This window comes from Balaenoptera acutorostrata, chromosome 11 (assembly GCF_949987535.1).
Source record: "Balaenoptera acutorostrata chromosome 11, mBalAcu1.1, whole genome shotgun sequence".
NCBI lineage: Eukaryota > Metazoa > Chordata > Mammalia > Artiodactyla > Balaenopteridae > Balaenoptera > Balaenoptera acutorostrata.
The window spans coordinates 105,159,025-105,177,887 of NC_080074.1; the positions used below are offsets into that span (position 1 = coordinate 105,159,025).

At 39.1% G+C, this 18,863-nt stretch overlaps 1 protein-coding gene across 13 annotated transcripts in view; it reads left to right on the forward strand.

Annotated features, from left to right (window-relative positions):
- The window catches only part of ERC1 (ELKS/RAB6-interacting/CAST family member 1), a 424,409-nt gene that overhangs the window by 81,855 nt on the left and 323,691 nt on the right, over positions 1-18,863 (forward strand). For all 13 annotated transcript variants that reach the window (XM_057555932.1, XM_057555938.1, XM_057555941.1 and 10 more), the window contains 2 exons: positions 2,907-3,323; positions 14,752-14,826. In XM_057555932.1, coding sequence (XP_057411915.1) covers positions 2,907-3,323; positions 14,752-14,826 — 492 coding nt within the window. The remainder of the gene's footprint in view (positions 1-2,906; positions 3,324-14,751; positions 14,827-18,863) is intronic.

Consider the following 18,863-nt stretch of genomic DNA (forward strand, 5'->3'; position numbering starts at 1 on the left):
AGACATCGTTTGGTGGAAGTTTAAATCTGTACAGACCCTTTTAGAGATAATTTGTTGTGTGTATTAAAATCATAACTGCATACCCTCTGATCCAGGAATTCCACCTTTCAGAATTTATCTCCAGGAAAAATCTGGATAAATGTGCAGAGATATACATGTGAAGGTGCCTGTTATAATAGTGGAAAATGAGAACCAAACTAAATATTTATCAATAGTTATAAGTAAATTATTTAATATCAACACATTGGAATTCTATGGCAGGCATATTTTTTCCCCAGTGTTTAAAATCGTTGTAAAATACAGCTTACATTCACCATGTTAAATTTACCATCTTAACCAATTTTCAGGTGTACAGTTCATAAGGTACATTCATACTGTTGTGCAGCCATTACCACCATCCATCTCCACAACTCTTTTCATCCTGTAAAACTGAATCTCTGCACCCATCAAACAGTCACTCCCTGTCTCCCGTCTCCCCAGCCCCTGGCAACCACTCTTGTGCTTCCTGTCTCTGTGAGGTAGACTGCTCTAGGGACCTCATGTAAGTGGACTCGTGCAATATTTGTCTTTTGTGATGGGCTTATTTCATTTGGCATAGTGTCCATCCATGTTGCAGCGTGTGTCAGCATTTCCTTCCTTTTTGAGGCTGAAAAATATCATTAGGCATTTTTTTTAATTTAATTTTTGGGTGGGTAGTACATACATTTAGTTCAAATTCAAGAGGAGGGTTAGGAGGAGAGAAAGATGGGAAGTGGCTGGGAAGTGACTGCAGATGTATATGGGATTTCTCTTAAGGGGTAATGGCAGTGTTCTAGAATTAGATAGTAGTGATCAGTGTATAACTTTTAATATGCTGAGAACTGCTGACTTACACACTTTAAACCGGTGAACTTTATGGTATGTGTGAATTATGTCTCAATAAAGCTATTATTAAAAAATTTTCAATGTCAGTTACACCTCAGTTAAAAAAATTTTTATGCGGAATAGAATAAAGTTTTCTTACATGTTGTCCCCCAGTGATTCCAGTTCGTTCCTCCCTTCTTCCCTTCTTGCCTTCCTCCGTTCCCCCAAATAATCATTAATTATTTCTTGTGTAACATTACAGAAGTATTTTTATTTCTTATGATATTTTTTATTTATAATAAATAGTAAATATTTATTGTTCCCTCCCTTTTAACCAAAGTGGTAGCAAATTGAACACAGCCAAGCAGGCATCTCTGAAGTCTTTTCTCTTATTTTTAAAGGTAAAAATGTCCCTTTTTATTGATTACTTGCTTACTGTAGGGGATTTAGATAGTACAAAAAAGTATGAAGAAAAATGTAAAGTCTACCCATACCCAGATACTGGTAATTGTTTGCATCCTTTTAGACTTTTCTCTGCATGTATATACTTTTTAAAAATTAGAATCGCGATCATCCTATACTTGCTATTATATATCTGCTTTTTTACTCTTAATATGTTGTAACTGTAGTTTTTATCAGTAAATATAAATCTACATTTAAAAAAATTGACGCATAGTATTAAACTGGGTGGACATTTCTCACTTACTTAACTCATCACCTATTAATATCCATTTAGGTTGTTTCTAATTTTGTCGCTGGTATAAACAACAGTGAGCGTCTTTGTACACTTGCTAGATCGTTTCCTTGAGATATTTACTGCTGTTTTGCAGTTTGCCAAAAATTTTAAACAATGTATGTTTTAACGTATATGCCACAAAGATTTCAATGATATTATTAGCTCTGTGAAAAGATGGTGCAGGCATTTATATCCTCACTTTAAATATGAGGAATCTGAAACCCAGAAAGATGGCAATGTGTTCCAAATTAGGTTGCTCTTTAGTGTGAGAGCTGGAACTAAAACTCCTGTCTTCTGATTGTGGGTTAGTTTCCTTCCACTGCGGCACACTGCCAGACCTTGAATACCTTGAATACAAAGGGTGATTTTCTATTGTTGCTTCTTCATTTCTAAAAACATGATTCTTGATGTAACTTCCTTTTAGGTTCTTTATATAATGTTGTAGAATTTATCCATTCAGATTAAAGGTTCATATACCTTCGTTAGGGATACAGGCTAAAGATATACCCTCTGAAACATTTTACTAGCTTATCTGCACTAACATTTTCATTTAATTACTCAAATTACTCACTTATATTGTTATCTTCTTCTGTATAAATAGCTCACACAGCCTCAGTTTTTTGTGTTTTGTTTTTTTGTTTTTAAAGCTTCAAGTTATCTAATTACCTTTGGGTACTAGCTTCAGTGGGCTGCGAGAATTGCTTTAATTCGAATGCCAGCTCTATTACTTACTGTGTGATCTTGGGGTGAGTTATTTAAGTCTCTGTATGCCTGGTGTCATCATCAATAAAATTCAAATAATAGTACATGTGTTATAGTGAGGATTAAATGAATTAACACATAAGGAGTGCTAAGCACATTCTGGCATGCACTCTTATGTTTATTATTTAATGTGCTAACTTAATTGTAAAACACTTAAAAGTCATTTTGTATTTTGACATCCTTTGTGTTTTTTGGTGAAATTTTTTGTATGATGTGTCCGTATTCCTATAGGTTTCCCCTGCCTTTCCCCTCTCCTCACCTTCAGTTCCATGTAATACCTTCTGTTAATCTTGAACAGTGTCTTTATTTAGTCAAGCAAAGTGAGGAGCTGCCAGACTTACCTTGTTTCCTGTTGGTAATAAACACAAATTAAATTACTGACATTTTACAGATTATCTCAATCATTTTTAAAGACAGTGTAAAACGGAATAATGTGAATCCTCATTTGCTAAATGCAGGGTTCTGAGAGCTGTGGTAGCTGCTCTCTCACTCCCCGTAGTCTGCTTTGTTTCTGCTACTTGAGGAGGAAAGCTCATTTGGGTTTTCTTTTTTGTCTTTATACCAGCACATGCAAATGACAATCCAGGCTCTCCAGGATGAATTGCGGATCCAGAGGGACCTGAACCAGCTGTTTCAACAGGACAGTAACAGTAGGACTGGTGAGCCTTGCGTGGCAGAGCTGACGGAGGAGAACTTTCAGAGGCTGCACACTGAGCATGAGCGGCAGGCCAAGGAGCTGTTCCTCCTTCGAAAGACTCTGGAGGAGATGGAGCTGCGGATTGAGACTCAGAAGCAAACCCTGAACGCTCGGGACGAATCCATCAAGAAGCTTCTGGAGATGTTGCAGAGCAAGGGGCTTTCTGCTAAGGCTACTGAGGAGGACCATGAGAGAACAAGGAGACTGGCAGAGGCAGAGATGCATGTCCACCACCTCGAAAGCCTTTTGGAGCAGAAGGAAAAAGAGAACGCTCTGTTGAGAGAGGTGAGTGGCCACTTTCTCAGTTGTTATGACTGTCTTTTTTTCCTGATTAGTCAGCATTTTGACCTAGATAAATTTATATCCTCTCCTGAGCTAGTGCAAGGGAATTTCTTCTTTCTTACCTAAGTTCTGCACTGATTTCTGTTCTGATTTGCTGTCTTGTATGAGATGACATTGGCTGGTATGTATGCTGGTTTAATACCTTTCTGGGGTTTTTTTTTCCCCCTCCTGATTTCTGTAGACTCATTTTGTTGCTAGAGGGGCACAGAATTTTCTTGATTTGTTACTCATCTATTGATTTGTTCATAGAGACACACACAACAAAACCAGAATTAGAGTAGCTAACTACTGCTCAATTTTAAAATATTAATAATTGAAAGTAAGCGATTCCCTCAGTTTCGGTGTGCTTATAAAGTCCTAGGCAGCAGTAATGGATGTTTGCCCTGTGGTTTCCATGGAAACTGTTGCCTTGCTGTAAAAGATCCGTGATAAAAATTATTTGCTGCCCTGGAGGCACAGCTAGAGGGAATGATACAGAGGTATGCTGTCACTTATGTTTAGAGAGGAAACTCAGACTTTAGCTGACCACTGTGACCACTGATAATTTTTCACTTTTCTATGTAATGCTTCATTTTAAGAAAGCTTAAGTGAAGAATTCATCTTACATTGAATTAAAAAAAAATGACAGCTCTACTTCTCTAATGAGGTCAGAGTCTTCAGATAATTTTCACATTTGGATAGGGGGAAAAAAAATCTCAGAACTATTGTAGTGCCAGTCTGAATAATCCCTTTTTAAATGAAGGGTGAGGAAGACGGTTAAAAGCAGCAAAACAGCAACTTCCCCTGATGATGGCAACGGTCTGTATCTGCTGTCTGCATTATATGGTAGCCACTGGCTGCATGTGACTGTTGAGCAGTTGAAATGTGGTTAGTGTGACTGAGGAACTGAATTTTAAATTTTATTTAAATATAACTAATTTAAAATTAAATTTAATTAATCAAATTTAAATTTAAGTATCTCTGTGTAGGTAGTGGCTACTGTATTAGGTAGTGCAGCGATGCATAATGTAATGTTACCCGCTTTTCTTAATAATTTGTCTTGAACGTCTTTCTTTGTCAGTACATGTAGAGTTTTGTAATTTCAGTTGAATTTATAATGTTCTGTTGCATTTATTTATATTTCTTACTGTTGAGAATTTAGACTACTGTTAATTTTTCATTATTATAAAACTGTGCTGCACTGAATATCCCTAACCATATATCCCTGTACATTAATTTTTTTCTTTAGCATAAATTTCCAGAAATGAATTTGCTCAGGGTGTGTACGTTTTCAAAACTCTGAATATCAGTCTTGTCTCCCAGAGTGATTGGACCAGTTTATCCTCCCAGAAGCATATACTGTATTTTTACGGTTAATCTGCAGCTATGTACGTTACAATCTTCAAATTACTGGACTGTATTGTTTTAGAAAATTTTCTATCAACTACTGTGTTGTAGGCACCATCCTGAGTTTCTTTCAGTTTACTTTAAAGAGTTTATATTTTAATGAGGTAACCTGGAGCCTGGCCATAGAACATTGTAAGAGAAGGTGTAATCATCTCAAATAGCATGCAGCATGAAAACCCTACCAGCATCATGATGAACTTTGAATGTTATGTTTTTACTCCTTCTGTTCTGAATATTTCAACCTGTGCCCATTTATTTTTGAGTTTTGGAATTAATAAATAGTGAATAGTTAAGGATTATGAAAAGCCACAGTGTTATTCTGGCAGAGAACAACCAGAAATATGGTGAATTTGAACAAGTAGTAGGAAAAAACATGAATTTAAGACTAATTTTGAAGTAACAAGCTCTACAAATATTAAGTCCCACTTCTGAACATAATGTGGAAAGAAATATAGGCCTTGTTAGTTGTATCAATACACAATTCCAGTTGCCATTAGTAATGTAGCGTCATCTTACAGGAAACACAGTCCTATGGATTAAAATTATTTAAGAGCAAGTAGAAGTGATTGCTTCAGGAACCCATGTTTAGAATGCTGGTTCTCCTTTCTTTTTCTCCTACTTGCCTTCAAGACTTAGCTCAAATTTCAGTTCTTCTGTGAAGTCTTCCTTGTGCAGCTCTATACATATATGTAGATGAGCCAGTAATATTATAGTATACTTCCATGTGTGTTTCTTCATTGTTCACTTAATTTTTTGCACCAAGGATGTAGAGATATATATATATATATGAAATTTTATCTTGTCAGTGTCTAACAAATGCACAGTGGGTACTCAAGAAATGTTGGTTGAATAAGTTGAAATGTAGGGAAATAAGTTTAAGCCTGGAGCTTACAGAAAGAAGGATAGCTTTTCCAATTCTTTTTTCTCCAGTGTGACAACTGGATACTAAAACCTAACAAAGGCTAGAAAACAAACTAAAACCCCAAACCAGTTTTGCTTATGAGTTTAGGTATAGAAGTTATAAATAAGATATTGGCAGATAAAATCAGCATTATGATAAAAGGATAATATTCTGACCAAAAGGAGTTTATTCTAGGAATCCAGAATGGCTCAATATGTCATTCACAGTTATAATTTGTAATAGGTGAAAGGAAAAGATAACCTTGTCGTGTTTGATAGCTATCTCAAAGACATTAGATAAAATGTTAGACACTTTGAAAACTAAACCAAATGAACTAAAAATAAGAATTGAATGATACTTTTATAGCATGATTTAAATAAAACAACTCAGTAAATGTGTATTATAAACATATTTTAAACCAGTAGCCAGAATTGTGCTTACTCTGACGTATACTAAGACGCATCCATTAAAGTTAGGGAGAGGCAAAGATACTGTTCATCAGTATTTACATTATTCTGGAAGTGTTACGCAGTGCTGTTAGATAAGGAAAATGGAATAAATAATATCAGTAATGGTAATGGAAAGGATAGGGCTAAATTTTCATTACAATGTAGATGGGAACATTAATATAAAGATGCTGCTTTCCCCCAACTCTGTGAATTTAATGTAATCCCAATAGGAATATTCTTGACACGTGCCCAAATGATGTTGCAGTTTCTTTGCAAGAAGAACAGTGCGGGAACACTTGTTTAAGCAGCTCATGATATATGTGTTTTAAATGCAGTGATATTAAAATGTGTGGTACTGGCACAGTAATAGATAGCTAGATTGATGAGACAGAATAGAACCCAGAAATAATATAGTTTTAAGCATATGATACATGTTTGGGAATAATCGCCATCTACTTGGAAAACAGTACATAGTTACATCAAATTAAGTTCTAGATGAAATAAAGAGCTACTTGTTAAAAAATAACAACACTAGAAGAGAATGTAAGAAAAAGGTCTTAATACAATCTTGAGACAGGAAAGAATCTTTTATTGCCATTGCAAGAGGCTTAAACAATTAAATTTGTGTATGTTAGAAAATACAGGTAACAGAAGCTAAAATGGTAATTTGGAGTAAAGCTTTGTAACATGTGGCTCTACTGTTTCGTTTCCAGCGTGACAAGGTGCTAGAGGCACTCGCCACAGCCTTTCTTTGCTCATTACTCAACAAACATCCATTGAGCTTCTAGAATGTATGTGACCCTGGGATACACGCTGGGTATACATTTTTCATGTCAGAACACATGGTCTGTGCCCTCCTAGAACTTAAAAATCTTTGGTGAGAGACAATAAACTGATAATTATGAGAGGAAATAAATTAGTTGAGTCTAATTATGTTGGGAGAGGGGATAAACAGGGTAAGCATCTTTGAGGAGGTGCCCTTTAAGGGAGATCTGAAGAAAGTTGAAACAGTCTTGCTGAGCATTTGGGTAAAATCATTTCATGAAGAAGGTTAACAGTTTCAAAGGCCCGATGAGAAGTTTTCAGGAGACAGCCAGGAGACTAGAGGACAAAAGCATATTGTCTAAGGGGAAAACAGGCATGAGATGAGAGGTTGAAGAGGTAGCCAGGGCCAGAGTCATTGATTGCATTCATCAGATATTTATTGGGCACTAACCCATGTGCAGAGCACAGGGAAATATAGTAGCAGTGAACAAAACAAAAATCCATGCCCTCTAGGAGACAAAGCACTTGCCTTCAGGATCCCTGCAGGTAATGCAACAATTTTATTCAAAGTGCAAGAGAAAACTGCGCCAATGTTTAATCAAGGGAGTGATCTAGTTTAGCTTTTAAAATCTACTCTGGGTGTGTTGAGAATAAATGGGGGAGGGAGAATTACGAGTGAACAAGGAAGTCTAATAAAGAACTTAACAACTCTAGGTTGTGTGAGTGGTGACTTGAAATGGCTATTGTGCATTATATCACTAGTGTGTCAAGAAAGTCAGAAAGAATTGAGAGCTGGCAACACTGGGATATCCATAGGTTTTATTATTATTGGATTATTGTCCATCTTTTAAAAAAGCGGGTTTTCATCAGTTCCAAGACTCATAGTTTTTCCCATCTCAACAGTATGAAATTGAGTTAATAAGTCTTATCGTTGATGGCATCTTAAAATCTCTGTCAGCAAGGCCACAGTCCTGCTTGATTTGTTTGCCTGTGTACTCACAAACAGTTAACAGCTGCTCATTTTAGTCAATGTTGTGAGCGTTGTTGCTATTTCTCATGTTAACTTTAGCTGTTGTTCAGTATGTCTTCAGTAATATTATGCTGTGAACCAGCATTGAAACAGTTATTGGTATGGAGAAAGTTATATAACAGTTCAAAATGATATATGATTAAAACTTTATGGTTAAATAAGTAAAAAAGGGTCTTGCAATCAGTATAAAATAAAAATTCTGAATGATAGAAGCTTGGGTCATGGTTTATTTGGAGGCATTTCCTTCTTTTCTTTCCAGCACATTAAACAGTGGTTTACCTTACAATCAGTGGCATCTTAGATTTGATGAAATACAGTAACATTAAAATGGCATTCATATCCAGGAACATTTGTGATTAGTTTTCCATTTTGTTTATGAACATGATTCTGTAGATAGCAGGTAAATAATTCCCCCAAATAAAAGCCAAAGAAGAAAAACAAAAATTAAATTAAGCATTGTATTTTCTGTTTGTACTGAAATTACATTGTTACGTGACTTATTGTTAGACTTTGTATTGTTTACTGGGGTGCCTTTCCTTTGGTGGATAGAAGCGTGAAGACATCTATTGGACACATACTGAACTACAGTCAAGACGTGGTTAGTGCCTGGGGCCAGGCGTATGGGGTTTTAACAGGCTTTACAGGTGATTCTGTGATACACCAAAGTTTGGTTCTCAGTCTGTCGGCAGAACATACCTGAATTGGCTATGGAATTTTTGGATTGGCTATCCATATGCATACCAAGCATTGTCTATAGGCTGAATAAATATTTCAGTTCTATATGTGCTCCTGTTTTTTTTGAAATGTAGATCCTATTGTGATGAATAAAATACTAATTTGTTGGGAATTCCCTGGCGGTCCAGTCGTTAGGACTCCGCGCTTCCACTGCAGGGGCCACGAGTTCGATTCCTGGTCTAGGAACTAAGATCCGCATGATGCAAGACATGGCCAAAAAAAAAAAAAAAAAAAAAAAGAAATTAAAATAGTAATTTGTTTTAAAACATTTACACGTATGTTAATTTTTGTCTCTATAATATTTTAGTCAACAAACCTTGTTTAGTACAACTGCTCTCATGTTAAGATTTGCAGCAGTGTTTGAGGTTTAAAAGCCCTACTCTTAATCTACAGATTCAGTGCAATCCCTGTCAAACTACCACTGCCATTTTTCACAGAACTAGAACAAAAAATTTCACAATTTGTATGGAAACACAAAAGACCCCGAATAGCCAAAGCAATCTTGAGAACGAAAAACGGAGCTGGAGGAATCAGGCTTCCTGACTTCAGACAATACTACAAAGCTACAGTAATCAAGACAGTATGGTACTGGCACAAAAACAGAGATATAGATCAATGGAACAGGATAGAAAGCCCAGAGATAAACCCACGCACATATGGTCACCTTATCTTTGATAAAGGAGGCAAGAATATACAGTGGAGAAAAGACAGCCTCTTCAATAAGTGGTGCTGGGAACACTGGACAGCTACATGTAAAAGAATGAAATTAGAACACTGCCTAACACCATACACAAAAATAAACTCAAAATGGATTAAAGACCTAAATGTAAGGCCAGACACTATCAAACTCTTAGGGGAAAACATAGGCAGAACACTCTATGACATAAATCACAGAAAGATCCTTTTTGACCCACCTCCTAGAGAAATGGAAATAAAAACAAAAATAAACAAATGGGACCTAATGAAACTTAAAAGCTTTTGCACAGCAAAGGAAACCATAAACAAGATGAGAAGACAACCCTCAGAATGGGAGAAAATAGTTGCAAACGAAGCAACTGACAAAGGATTAATCTCCAAAATTTACAAGCAGCTCATGCAGCTCAATATCACAAAAACAAACAACCCAATCCAAAAATGGGCAGAAGACCTAAATAGACATTTCTCCAAAGAAGATATACAGATTGCCAACAAACACATGAAAGGATGCTCAACATCATTAATCATTAGAGAAATGCAAATCAAAACTACAATGAGATATCATCTCACACCAGTCAAAATGACCATCATCAAAAAATCTACAAACGATAAATGCTGGAGAGGGTGTGGAGAAAAGGGAACCCTCTTGCACTGTTGGTGGGAATGTAAATTGATACAGCCACTATGGAGAACAGTATGGAGGTTCCTTAAAAAACTAAAAATAGAACTACCATACAACCCAGCAATCCCACTACTGGGCATATACCCTGAGGAAACCATAATTCAAAAAGAGTCATGTACCACAATGTTCATTGCAGCTCTATTTACACTAGCCAGACATGGAAGCAACCTGAGTGTCCAACGACAGATGAATGGATAAAGAAGATGTGGCACATATATACAGTGGAATATTACTCAGCCATAAAAAGAAATGAAATTGAGTTATTTGTAGTGAGGTGGATGGACCTAGAGTCTGTAATACAGAGTGAAGTAAGTCAGAAAGAGAAAAACAAATACCGTATGCTAACACATATATATGGAATCTAAGGAAAAAAAAAAAAAAGGTCATGAAGAACCCCGGGGCAAGACGTGAATAAAGACACAGACCTACTAGAGAATGGACTTGAGGATATGGGGAGGGGGAAGGGTAAGCTGTGACAAAGTGAGAGAGTGGCATGGACATATATACACTACCAAATGTAAAATAGATAGCTAGTAGGAAGCAGCCGCATAGCACAGGGAGATCAGCTCAGTGCTTTGTGACCACCTAGAGGCGTGGGATGGGGAGGGTGGGAGGGAGGGAGACGCAAGAGGGAAGAGATATGGGAACATATGTATATGTATAACTGATTCACTTTGTTATAAAGCAGAAACTAACACACCATTGTAAAGCAATTATACTCCAATAAAGATGTTTAAAAAAAAAACAACAACCCTATTCTTTAACTAGGTCCTAGGCTAGGAATTTTGGCTCTAACATGTCTGAAGAATGCCTGTCTGTATCTTTGGCAATTGTAAGGTAAAAGCAGAGGAGGTTAGAGGGAAAAAAAGAGAAATAAACATATATAGAAAAAAAATAGAAACCTTGGACAAAGAGTAGGAAGAATTAAAAAAGAAAAAGGGTCCCTAGTTAGTTTTCCCTTTCCTAGTGATTTTGGAAAGTGTGAACAGTTGCATCGCATAACTTACTGATTCAGGTTATCCTTCCTCATCTTTTTTTTTTTTGGTGTGTCATTTATACCTTATTGCCATTTTGACAGGAAGATATGTTTTCTCAGAAGCATGCCGTTACTTGAGATGGTAAAGGGTCAAAGTGCAGTGCTGTCTGACAACGGCGGAGTTGAGGTACAGGAGGAGTAGTGAGGGTTCCTTCTTCACGTCTCCGTGTGGAGTACAGTAAGCCCAGAACTTGTGTGGAGGATTGAAATCTGCTGAAGAGACATCTACCCTTGAACCAAGGGTGCTGGAGGCTAAAACCTGAAACTTGAAAGAAAGAAATTTCAGACATAAGTACTACTTTTCAGTCACAAATGCTCCTTTCTCTCAGTTGTGTAAGTAAATGTTGACTACTTTTAAAAAGAAAGAAACTACTAACAACGGAGAAATTTTGTTCCTAACTTGTTTGTTTTCTTTCTCTAGTCATTATTCTTTATTAAATCAGTGAGAGGAACTGAACACATTTTCTACCGTGTACCACAGTTGACAGTATAACAAGATCCAGATAATTCTACCTGTATGAATCTCTGGGCTTTCTTTAATTTGTGTAGAGTGAAAATTTTCAGGCTAAAAAGAGCGAAATAAAGCAAGCACTAGCACATTCGACTTCTTACTTTTGTCTGAATGGTACATTCTTTTTTATTCCCAGAGTCCTCTCCCTTTATGAACAGTGCAGGAGTCAGAGGCTCGATGTGCTCTCTGGGAAAGGGGAGTTTGTCAGCCCACTGACTGCAGGATATGTTCATAATGAGCTTTAATGCGCAGGCCTTTGAATGGAGATCTGTTACGACTGATAGGTTTTACAGGATCTTAACAGGAAAGCTTTATGCCTGCGAATGGTTTAAAGTGCACCCTAGTTCCTTAGCAGAGGAGGATTTTTTTTTTTATTCAAATGGATTTCTTTCCTTATATATTGCTGATATGCTTGCTAGAGTTTAAAATGAAATTGTAATAGTTTCACTGTAAAGCATTTGGAAATTTCCCTAATTTGGAAGTAGATAATGGGAAAGACATCATATGAAATTAGTTCAGGGTCTGAATTGTGAGATATTTCAAAGAAATGCAGTTTTAGTATTTCTAGTAGATACAGAAATATTAAGTGAAAAATGTGAAGTGTAGGTTAGAGGACTTTATTAAGAGGTGATGATTATTTACAGTTAGCAGGATTCATTTTATTTTTGTTACATTTTAAAGTTTTCAGTCATTTATTAAACATATTATTAAATATCTGTGTGCCCAATTTATCACCTGTTTACAGTGTAGGGAATAGATCCAGTGTGGACAAACTGGAGGCTGGGGGGTAACTGATGAGTTTGTTGTTTTAATGCAGGTGAGAGGTGATTATGGCCTGAACTAATGTGTTCAGATTTTGTCCTGGATTAATGTGTTCTGCATTTTACTGTTTTAATGAAGTGTTTTATCTTGCAGGGGTTAATTGTGGATTAACTCGATCCTTAAGGAGACTTGCTTTTACACTCTGTTGGCTCTAGTCTAGGTAGCCTTCCCTCCAAGGCTAGACTGTCTCTACTCCTAAGACGTGGCCTTTCTGGTGTCTCTGCTCAGTGCCTCTGATGTTCTCTCCACTCTGGCTCTTTGGAGCTTGAATTCTTCCCAGCCCCATGTGAGTTCAGGTAGTTGCTCAACTCATAGCTCTCTGGTAGTTGTTCTGTCCCCAGTAGTTGTTCTTTGACACTGTGGAGTCTTTCCCTGTACATGCAGGCTTAGTATTTGGTCAGAGACTCCAGGGGACCCCTGTCAGATCAGACACTGCTGCTTTTCTGGCTAGCTTCTTCCTCTCTGTCATTCTGCTCTGCACATTTCTCCTGTCTTTGGGACTCTTACCCACTGATCTGTCTTCTGAGCTCTGCGGGACTGCTGTTTTCTGTTTGGTCTTCCTCTCCCTGCATCACATATTGGATAGCAAGTCCGGACCATAACCTTGTTAGTTTCTCTTCTCTCAAGGATCATACTCCTGTGCTGCTTGTTTTCCAGTGTCTGAAAACAGTTGCTTTATGCATTTTTGTCTAATTTTAACATAGTTTATGACAGGAGGGCTAGCCTTCTGTCTGTTATGATCAGATTGTGTTGACCTTGTAGAGGGTGAGAAGTAAATAGGAAACTCGTTGAAGGATTGAAAACAGACTATTGCCATGATTTGTTGATGCTTTATCTAGAGTACACCATTGCTTTCTTTAAAATGGACAGAGGAAATGAAAGGAAACTTAACTCGAGGCTGTTGTAGTAATCTAGGCTTAAACTAGACTGGAAGTGGAGTGAAATGATAAATTCAAGAAACCTTTTGAAGCTGGAACAATTAGGACCTGCTCTAGAAGGTGGTAGGAAGTGAAGATGTGGGAGGAATGAAAGGAGACACTGTGCTGTTTGGCTTGAACCACCGGGAGGGTAATGCCATTTAAGGAGATGGGCAAGACTCATCAGTCTTCAGAGGAGGGGCTAGGTTAAAGAGGAGAAAATCACAAGTTTTGTTTTGGATGAAATAAGTTTGAGTGACCTAGTAAACATCTATATACATGTCAAATGGGCAGAGCAGAGGGCAGGGCTAGAATTTCACCAGCACTGTTCAGATGGAAAATATCCATCTGTATTCTCTGCCATCACTAGGGGCTGTACCAGGGTACTCTGGAAGTACTGGCTGACTCAGAGACATTCACAGAATCTGACAAGAAAATAGCCTGAGGAGGTCTGGTAACTTCAGGGTGGTCCTTGAAGACCCTAACTGTGATATTCTGCCATCTCCTTCCTTCCTTTCTGATCCTGAACGCACTGACATTTGGATTGAAAAAAATAGCTATGTTTTTCTGCCATTTGCTACCTGTAGACTGTTCAGGAAACTTGTTCAGCAGTCTTACCTTCTTTTTTTTTCTGATTGTAGCCCCTCTGGAGAGAGATTTCCATCGTAGGTCGCCCGGTGGTTGTTGCTCTGGGGGAGGATGCTATGCAAAGGAGGTTGTCGACACAAATGCTTTCAGTTGTTTTGTGCAGTGCGGACTGTGGCTACTTTGATTTCTCCTTTTTCTTTTAATAAATTTATTTATTTTTGGCTGTGTTGGGTCTTCTTTGCAGTGAGCAGGGCTTCTCATTGCGGTGGCCTTTCTCGTTGCGGAGCACGGGCTCTAGGCACGTGGGCTTCAGTAGTTGTGGCACTCAGGCTCAGTAGTTGTGGCACACGGGCTTAGCTGCTCCGTGGCATGTGGGATCTTCCCGGACCAGGGCTCGAACCCATGTCCCCTGCATCGGCAGGCGGATTCCTAACCACTGCGCCACCAGGGAAGTCCTGATTTCTCCTTTTAAAAAGGGACTATTTCTAATCCCCTTTTTGGATTGTTTGGAGTTCTGATGATATGTCTTGGAGTCCTGTGGAAGAGTGACACACAACCTGGGGATGTGCCGGAGCTTCCCCTCTTGTGGTGGCTGGGGTCTGTGTGACTTACCGTGTATAACCAGGTGTGCAGAGACGGGGACCCGCCTGTACCCCTTAGCCTGAATGCAGTCTGTGTGCTCCCCGGTCCACAGGGAAAGGTCAGGAAGACAGAAAGTGGATCAGAGTGTCTTACAAGGCCGGGGTAGTCATCTTTGCATGTAACTACTACTCCCTCGCCTCTCCACTCCCCTCTTGAAAAAATGACAGTGAAAAGGAGGACACTTACTCTCTTTTTTGCTTCTCTTGTATAGGAGATGCATCGGAGATTGGAGAATGCCCCCGATTCTGCCAAAACTAAAGCTCTGCAAACTGTTATCGAAATGAAGGTAAGTGAGAACTTCCTAAGGAATCTTACGTGTCATTTCACACTTTAATGTGTGAGTTTAAGAAAGTGGTATGTGGGCTTCCCTGGTGGCGCAGTGGTTGAGAATCTGCCTGCCGATGCAGGGGACACGGGTTCGAGCCCTGGTCTGGGAAGATCCCACATGCCGCGGAGCGACTAAGCCCGTGCGCCACAACCACTGAGCCTGCGCGTCTGGAGCCTGTGCTCCGCAACAAGAGAGGCCGCGACAGTGAGAGGCCCGCGCACCGCGATGAAGAGTGGCCCCCGCTCGCCGCAACTAGAGAAAGCCCTCGCACAGAAACGAAGACCCAACACAGCCAAAAAATAAATATAAATAAATAAATTAATTAAAAAAAAAAAAAAAAAAAAAAAACACTTGTTAGTGTTGGTTTAACACTAACAAGGTGGTTTAAAAAAAAAAAAAAAAAAAAAAAAAAAAAAAAAAAAGAAAGTGGTATGTAATAATAGTTCACTCATTTTGTAGACTGAGAAGAAATAGTAAGACTTAATGAAAATGACACATTAAAAGAACTTCAGTTTCGTTTCCTCTTGTCCATTTCTTGGAGTCAGCTGTTCTCAAACCTTTTGATATCAGGGCCCCTTATTCTCTTAAAATGACTCATTTCATTTGTTTTTAAGAAAATGTCCGCCAAATACCAAGTTTGTGTGTCAGTTCTTCTCTCGAGTTAAGAATAGGGTTCCGTGAAAAAAGTACCTGATTGAGCTTGCAGCTCACAGAGCACCCAGTGCTGTCCTGGGGGCAGCGTCACACCCAGGACGCAGCAGCCGGGCCTGGCCCCTTCCTGTCTCGTCACACAGCATGGTACAGAGATACATACTCAAGGGTTGAGCATATGAAAAGTCACCAGGGACATTCCTAAGTGAGCCAGTGTTTTAAAAATGTTCTTTCTTATTTTTCTTTTTTGTCTGAGAGTGCTGACACTGACGGCTAGCACGGTTTGGCACTGTTGTCCAGAGGCACGAGCGCTTTTGCCTGTCCTTTATACCTTTAGTGCACGTGTTAACACAGCGGAAAAGGCACATAAAGTCATAGTATTATTATGAAAATAGTTTTGACTTCTCAAAAGGGCTAGGAGGCACCCCCAGGTTTTCACGGACTATATTTTGAAAACTTCTCCTTCAAGTTACTGAGTAGTTAGAAATCTTTAGGCCGAACGTTATGGTGATTGGTGACTAAGCACTTGCCTTCTATGTTAAGTTCCCTGGATTCAAAATCTGGCTTTATTTAACCAGTTGTATGACATAGAACAAGTAACCTAACCTCTCCATGCCTTAATTTCTTTATTGATAAATGGTGATAACAATAGTACCTATCCCATGGGTTCTTTTGTGGTTTAAATTAGTGAAAACAAGTAAAACACTTTAAACAGGACCTGGCACATAGTAAACATTCAGTCAGTGTTAGCTGCTATGCTATTATTATTTTTATTAACAACATATTCCTTCTTGCAAGAGCTAGAAGACTCTTTTTTTTTTTTTTTTAAAGGATTTTTCTTATTTATTTATTTATTTATTTATTTATTTATTTTTGGCTGTGTTGGGTCTTCGGTTCGTGCGAGGGCTTTCTCCAGTTGCGGCAAGCGGGGGCCACTCTTCATCGCGGTGCGGGGACCGCTCTTCATCGCGGTGCGCGGGCCTTTCTCTATCGCGGCCCCTCCCGTCGCGGGGCACAGGCTCCAGACGCGCAGGCTCAGCAATTGTGGCTCACGGGCCCAGCTGCTCCGTGGCATGTGGGATCTTCCCAGACCAGGGCTCGAACCCGTGTCCCCTGCATTAGCAGGCAGATTCTCAACCACTGCGCCACCAGGGAAGCCCAGCTAGAAGACTCTTACAGATAGGGACCCCTCCCTCTCCCCCTCCTGCCCTCTCTGTCTCTTTTTTTAACTTCTTTGTATCCCCTAAAAAGTTTGACACGGTGTTTTGCATCTTGTGCCTTCATTTAATATTTGTTGATGTGACAAGAATCTTTAGTTTTTGGTATATAAATAGTTTTATGTAAATAGATGCTTCTCAAGTACAGTTATCAGAATGGTTCTCTTAATTTAGATGATTTCCTCTTAAAACTTTGTTTTTATTGTTGTATACATCTTTATTCTCACTGGGGAAAGGGTTTACCAAACAAATACCAAATTAGTGGATTCTGGGTTCTTTATAGTTAGACAATTCATAGTCTTGAACATAATCTTGTAAACAGCCTCTAGAAAGGTTTAATTACATATTCACATTTCCCACAAGTTTATTTGTACATGTTATTTCCTGATCCCTGTTGGAACCTAAAAACACACGAGTGTACCTGTGTTCACAGAATTATTTTGCTTGCCTTTTGATGGCACAGGGAAGTGTACTGGTTTCAACTGGCAATAGATCTATTTTAAGTTGTGTTAACCTCCAGCCATTCTGCTAAGAAGCAAGAGACTGAGATTCTGGTGGCCCAGTGGGGTCAGATGGATGTTATGTTGAAATTGCAGATGAAATAGCTGAGATGCTGAGAGTGTGGCATGAGCTTGAGAGGATCATGAAGACTTAGACTGGTCTTTGGGGGAAATGGGAAAGGAGGTGATGGTGGACAATAAAAGAGCCCAGCTGTCTTCAAGGTGACGTAATATTCTTTTCTCTCTCCTCCTCCTCTCCCTCCTCCTTTCTCCCACTTTCTTCCCTCTGCTTCCTTCTCCCTTCTCTAACTTCTTCTTTTCCCTTTAGCAGTGGAGGAGCAGGGAGGAATTACTGGACTGCTGTAGGGTTAGAGTTTTGCTGGGTAGATATGGCAGAATTACTGGGATGCAAGTGAATTGAGGGTGGAGGTGAAGGAGTAGTTGGGATGATGAGTCCAGGACTGTAGCCTGGATAGGAAGGAAGAAAATTCAGAATGGATGGACAGGTTGGGAGAAAATGTAGAAGTTAGGGAGGTGTAGGAGTCTGTGAGATGCAAGAGCAGCAGTTAATGTGAGTGACGGTGTGTCAGGCCTGGGAGGAGAGGCGTGGGTGATGTGGTCTTGTAAACTGGATAGCTAAAATGGACCGGAGGATAAGGGCATTGGCATTACGGATGTCAAGGAATTCGGACATTGAAATCCTAGGATTATGGCAAGAGTGGCATTTGAAGGAGAGATCTATTGTCAGCCGGGTGCTGAAGACTTCTTCAGCGGCGGGAGTGACGGGGAAGCCCCTAGACGGCAGCCGTGCGGAGGGAGAGTGAAGAGGAGTGTGAGCTTTAAATGGAAGCAGCATGGAGGAACCTGGAGGGTGCCCACACTTCTCCCTGCCACTCTGTGGTGCTGGTGGATTAGTGAACTTCACTGGAGAGCGTTCGGGGAAATTATATCCTTTGGGAAAGCCTGGGTTTACTTAGAGCAGGGAGACAACTTTTGAAAAAAAGTTGAGCATTTGGGAAATTTAACAAGGAAAAGAGGATTTCAGTGGACTCAGTGGGGTTGGTTGATTAATGATGGGAGACCCAGGGCTGGGGAAGTGTAGAGTAGTAAGATGATAAAGAATTTATTTATTTAGTTATTATACATTCTAGGAGTAAGAAACCTCCTTGGAAAGGGCTGTCCTCATTTAAACCCAGCCTGAGTACTGGTCGGTGCTGCAACTAGTCCAACATACCAGGCGTTAATTTTCTGGCCTCATCCCAGAAAGTAGCCTGGCAGGTTCTTTTTCTGCCTCATGGCTTTCAGAGCTGCAGTTATGGTCCCTTTTTAGGTGCAGATTTTATGATTTGATAGTGAGTGTCTGATTTGGTCAAGAGCTGCCTCTCTGTCTGTGTTGGGATTTTCAGATAGTGCATTTGAAGCCGTTTATTTATTTATTCTTCATGGGCCGGGATAGTTTTAAACGAGTAAGTCAAAATCCTGGTTTAGGTTTAGAATGTCTCTGATTTTGTTAATTTAATATGTTTAATTTTGAACCAAATTAAGTTTCATTTGAATAGATTTGTAAAAGAAAATTTTTGTTGTGTTATTTTTAAAGGTAATGCAATGCAAGTCAGAGGAGTACAGC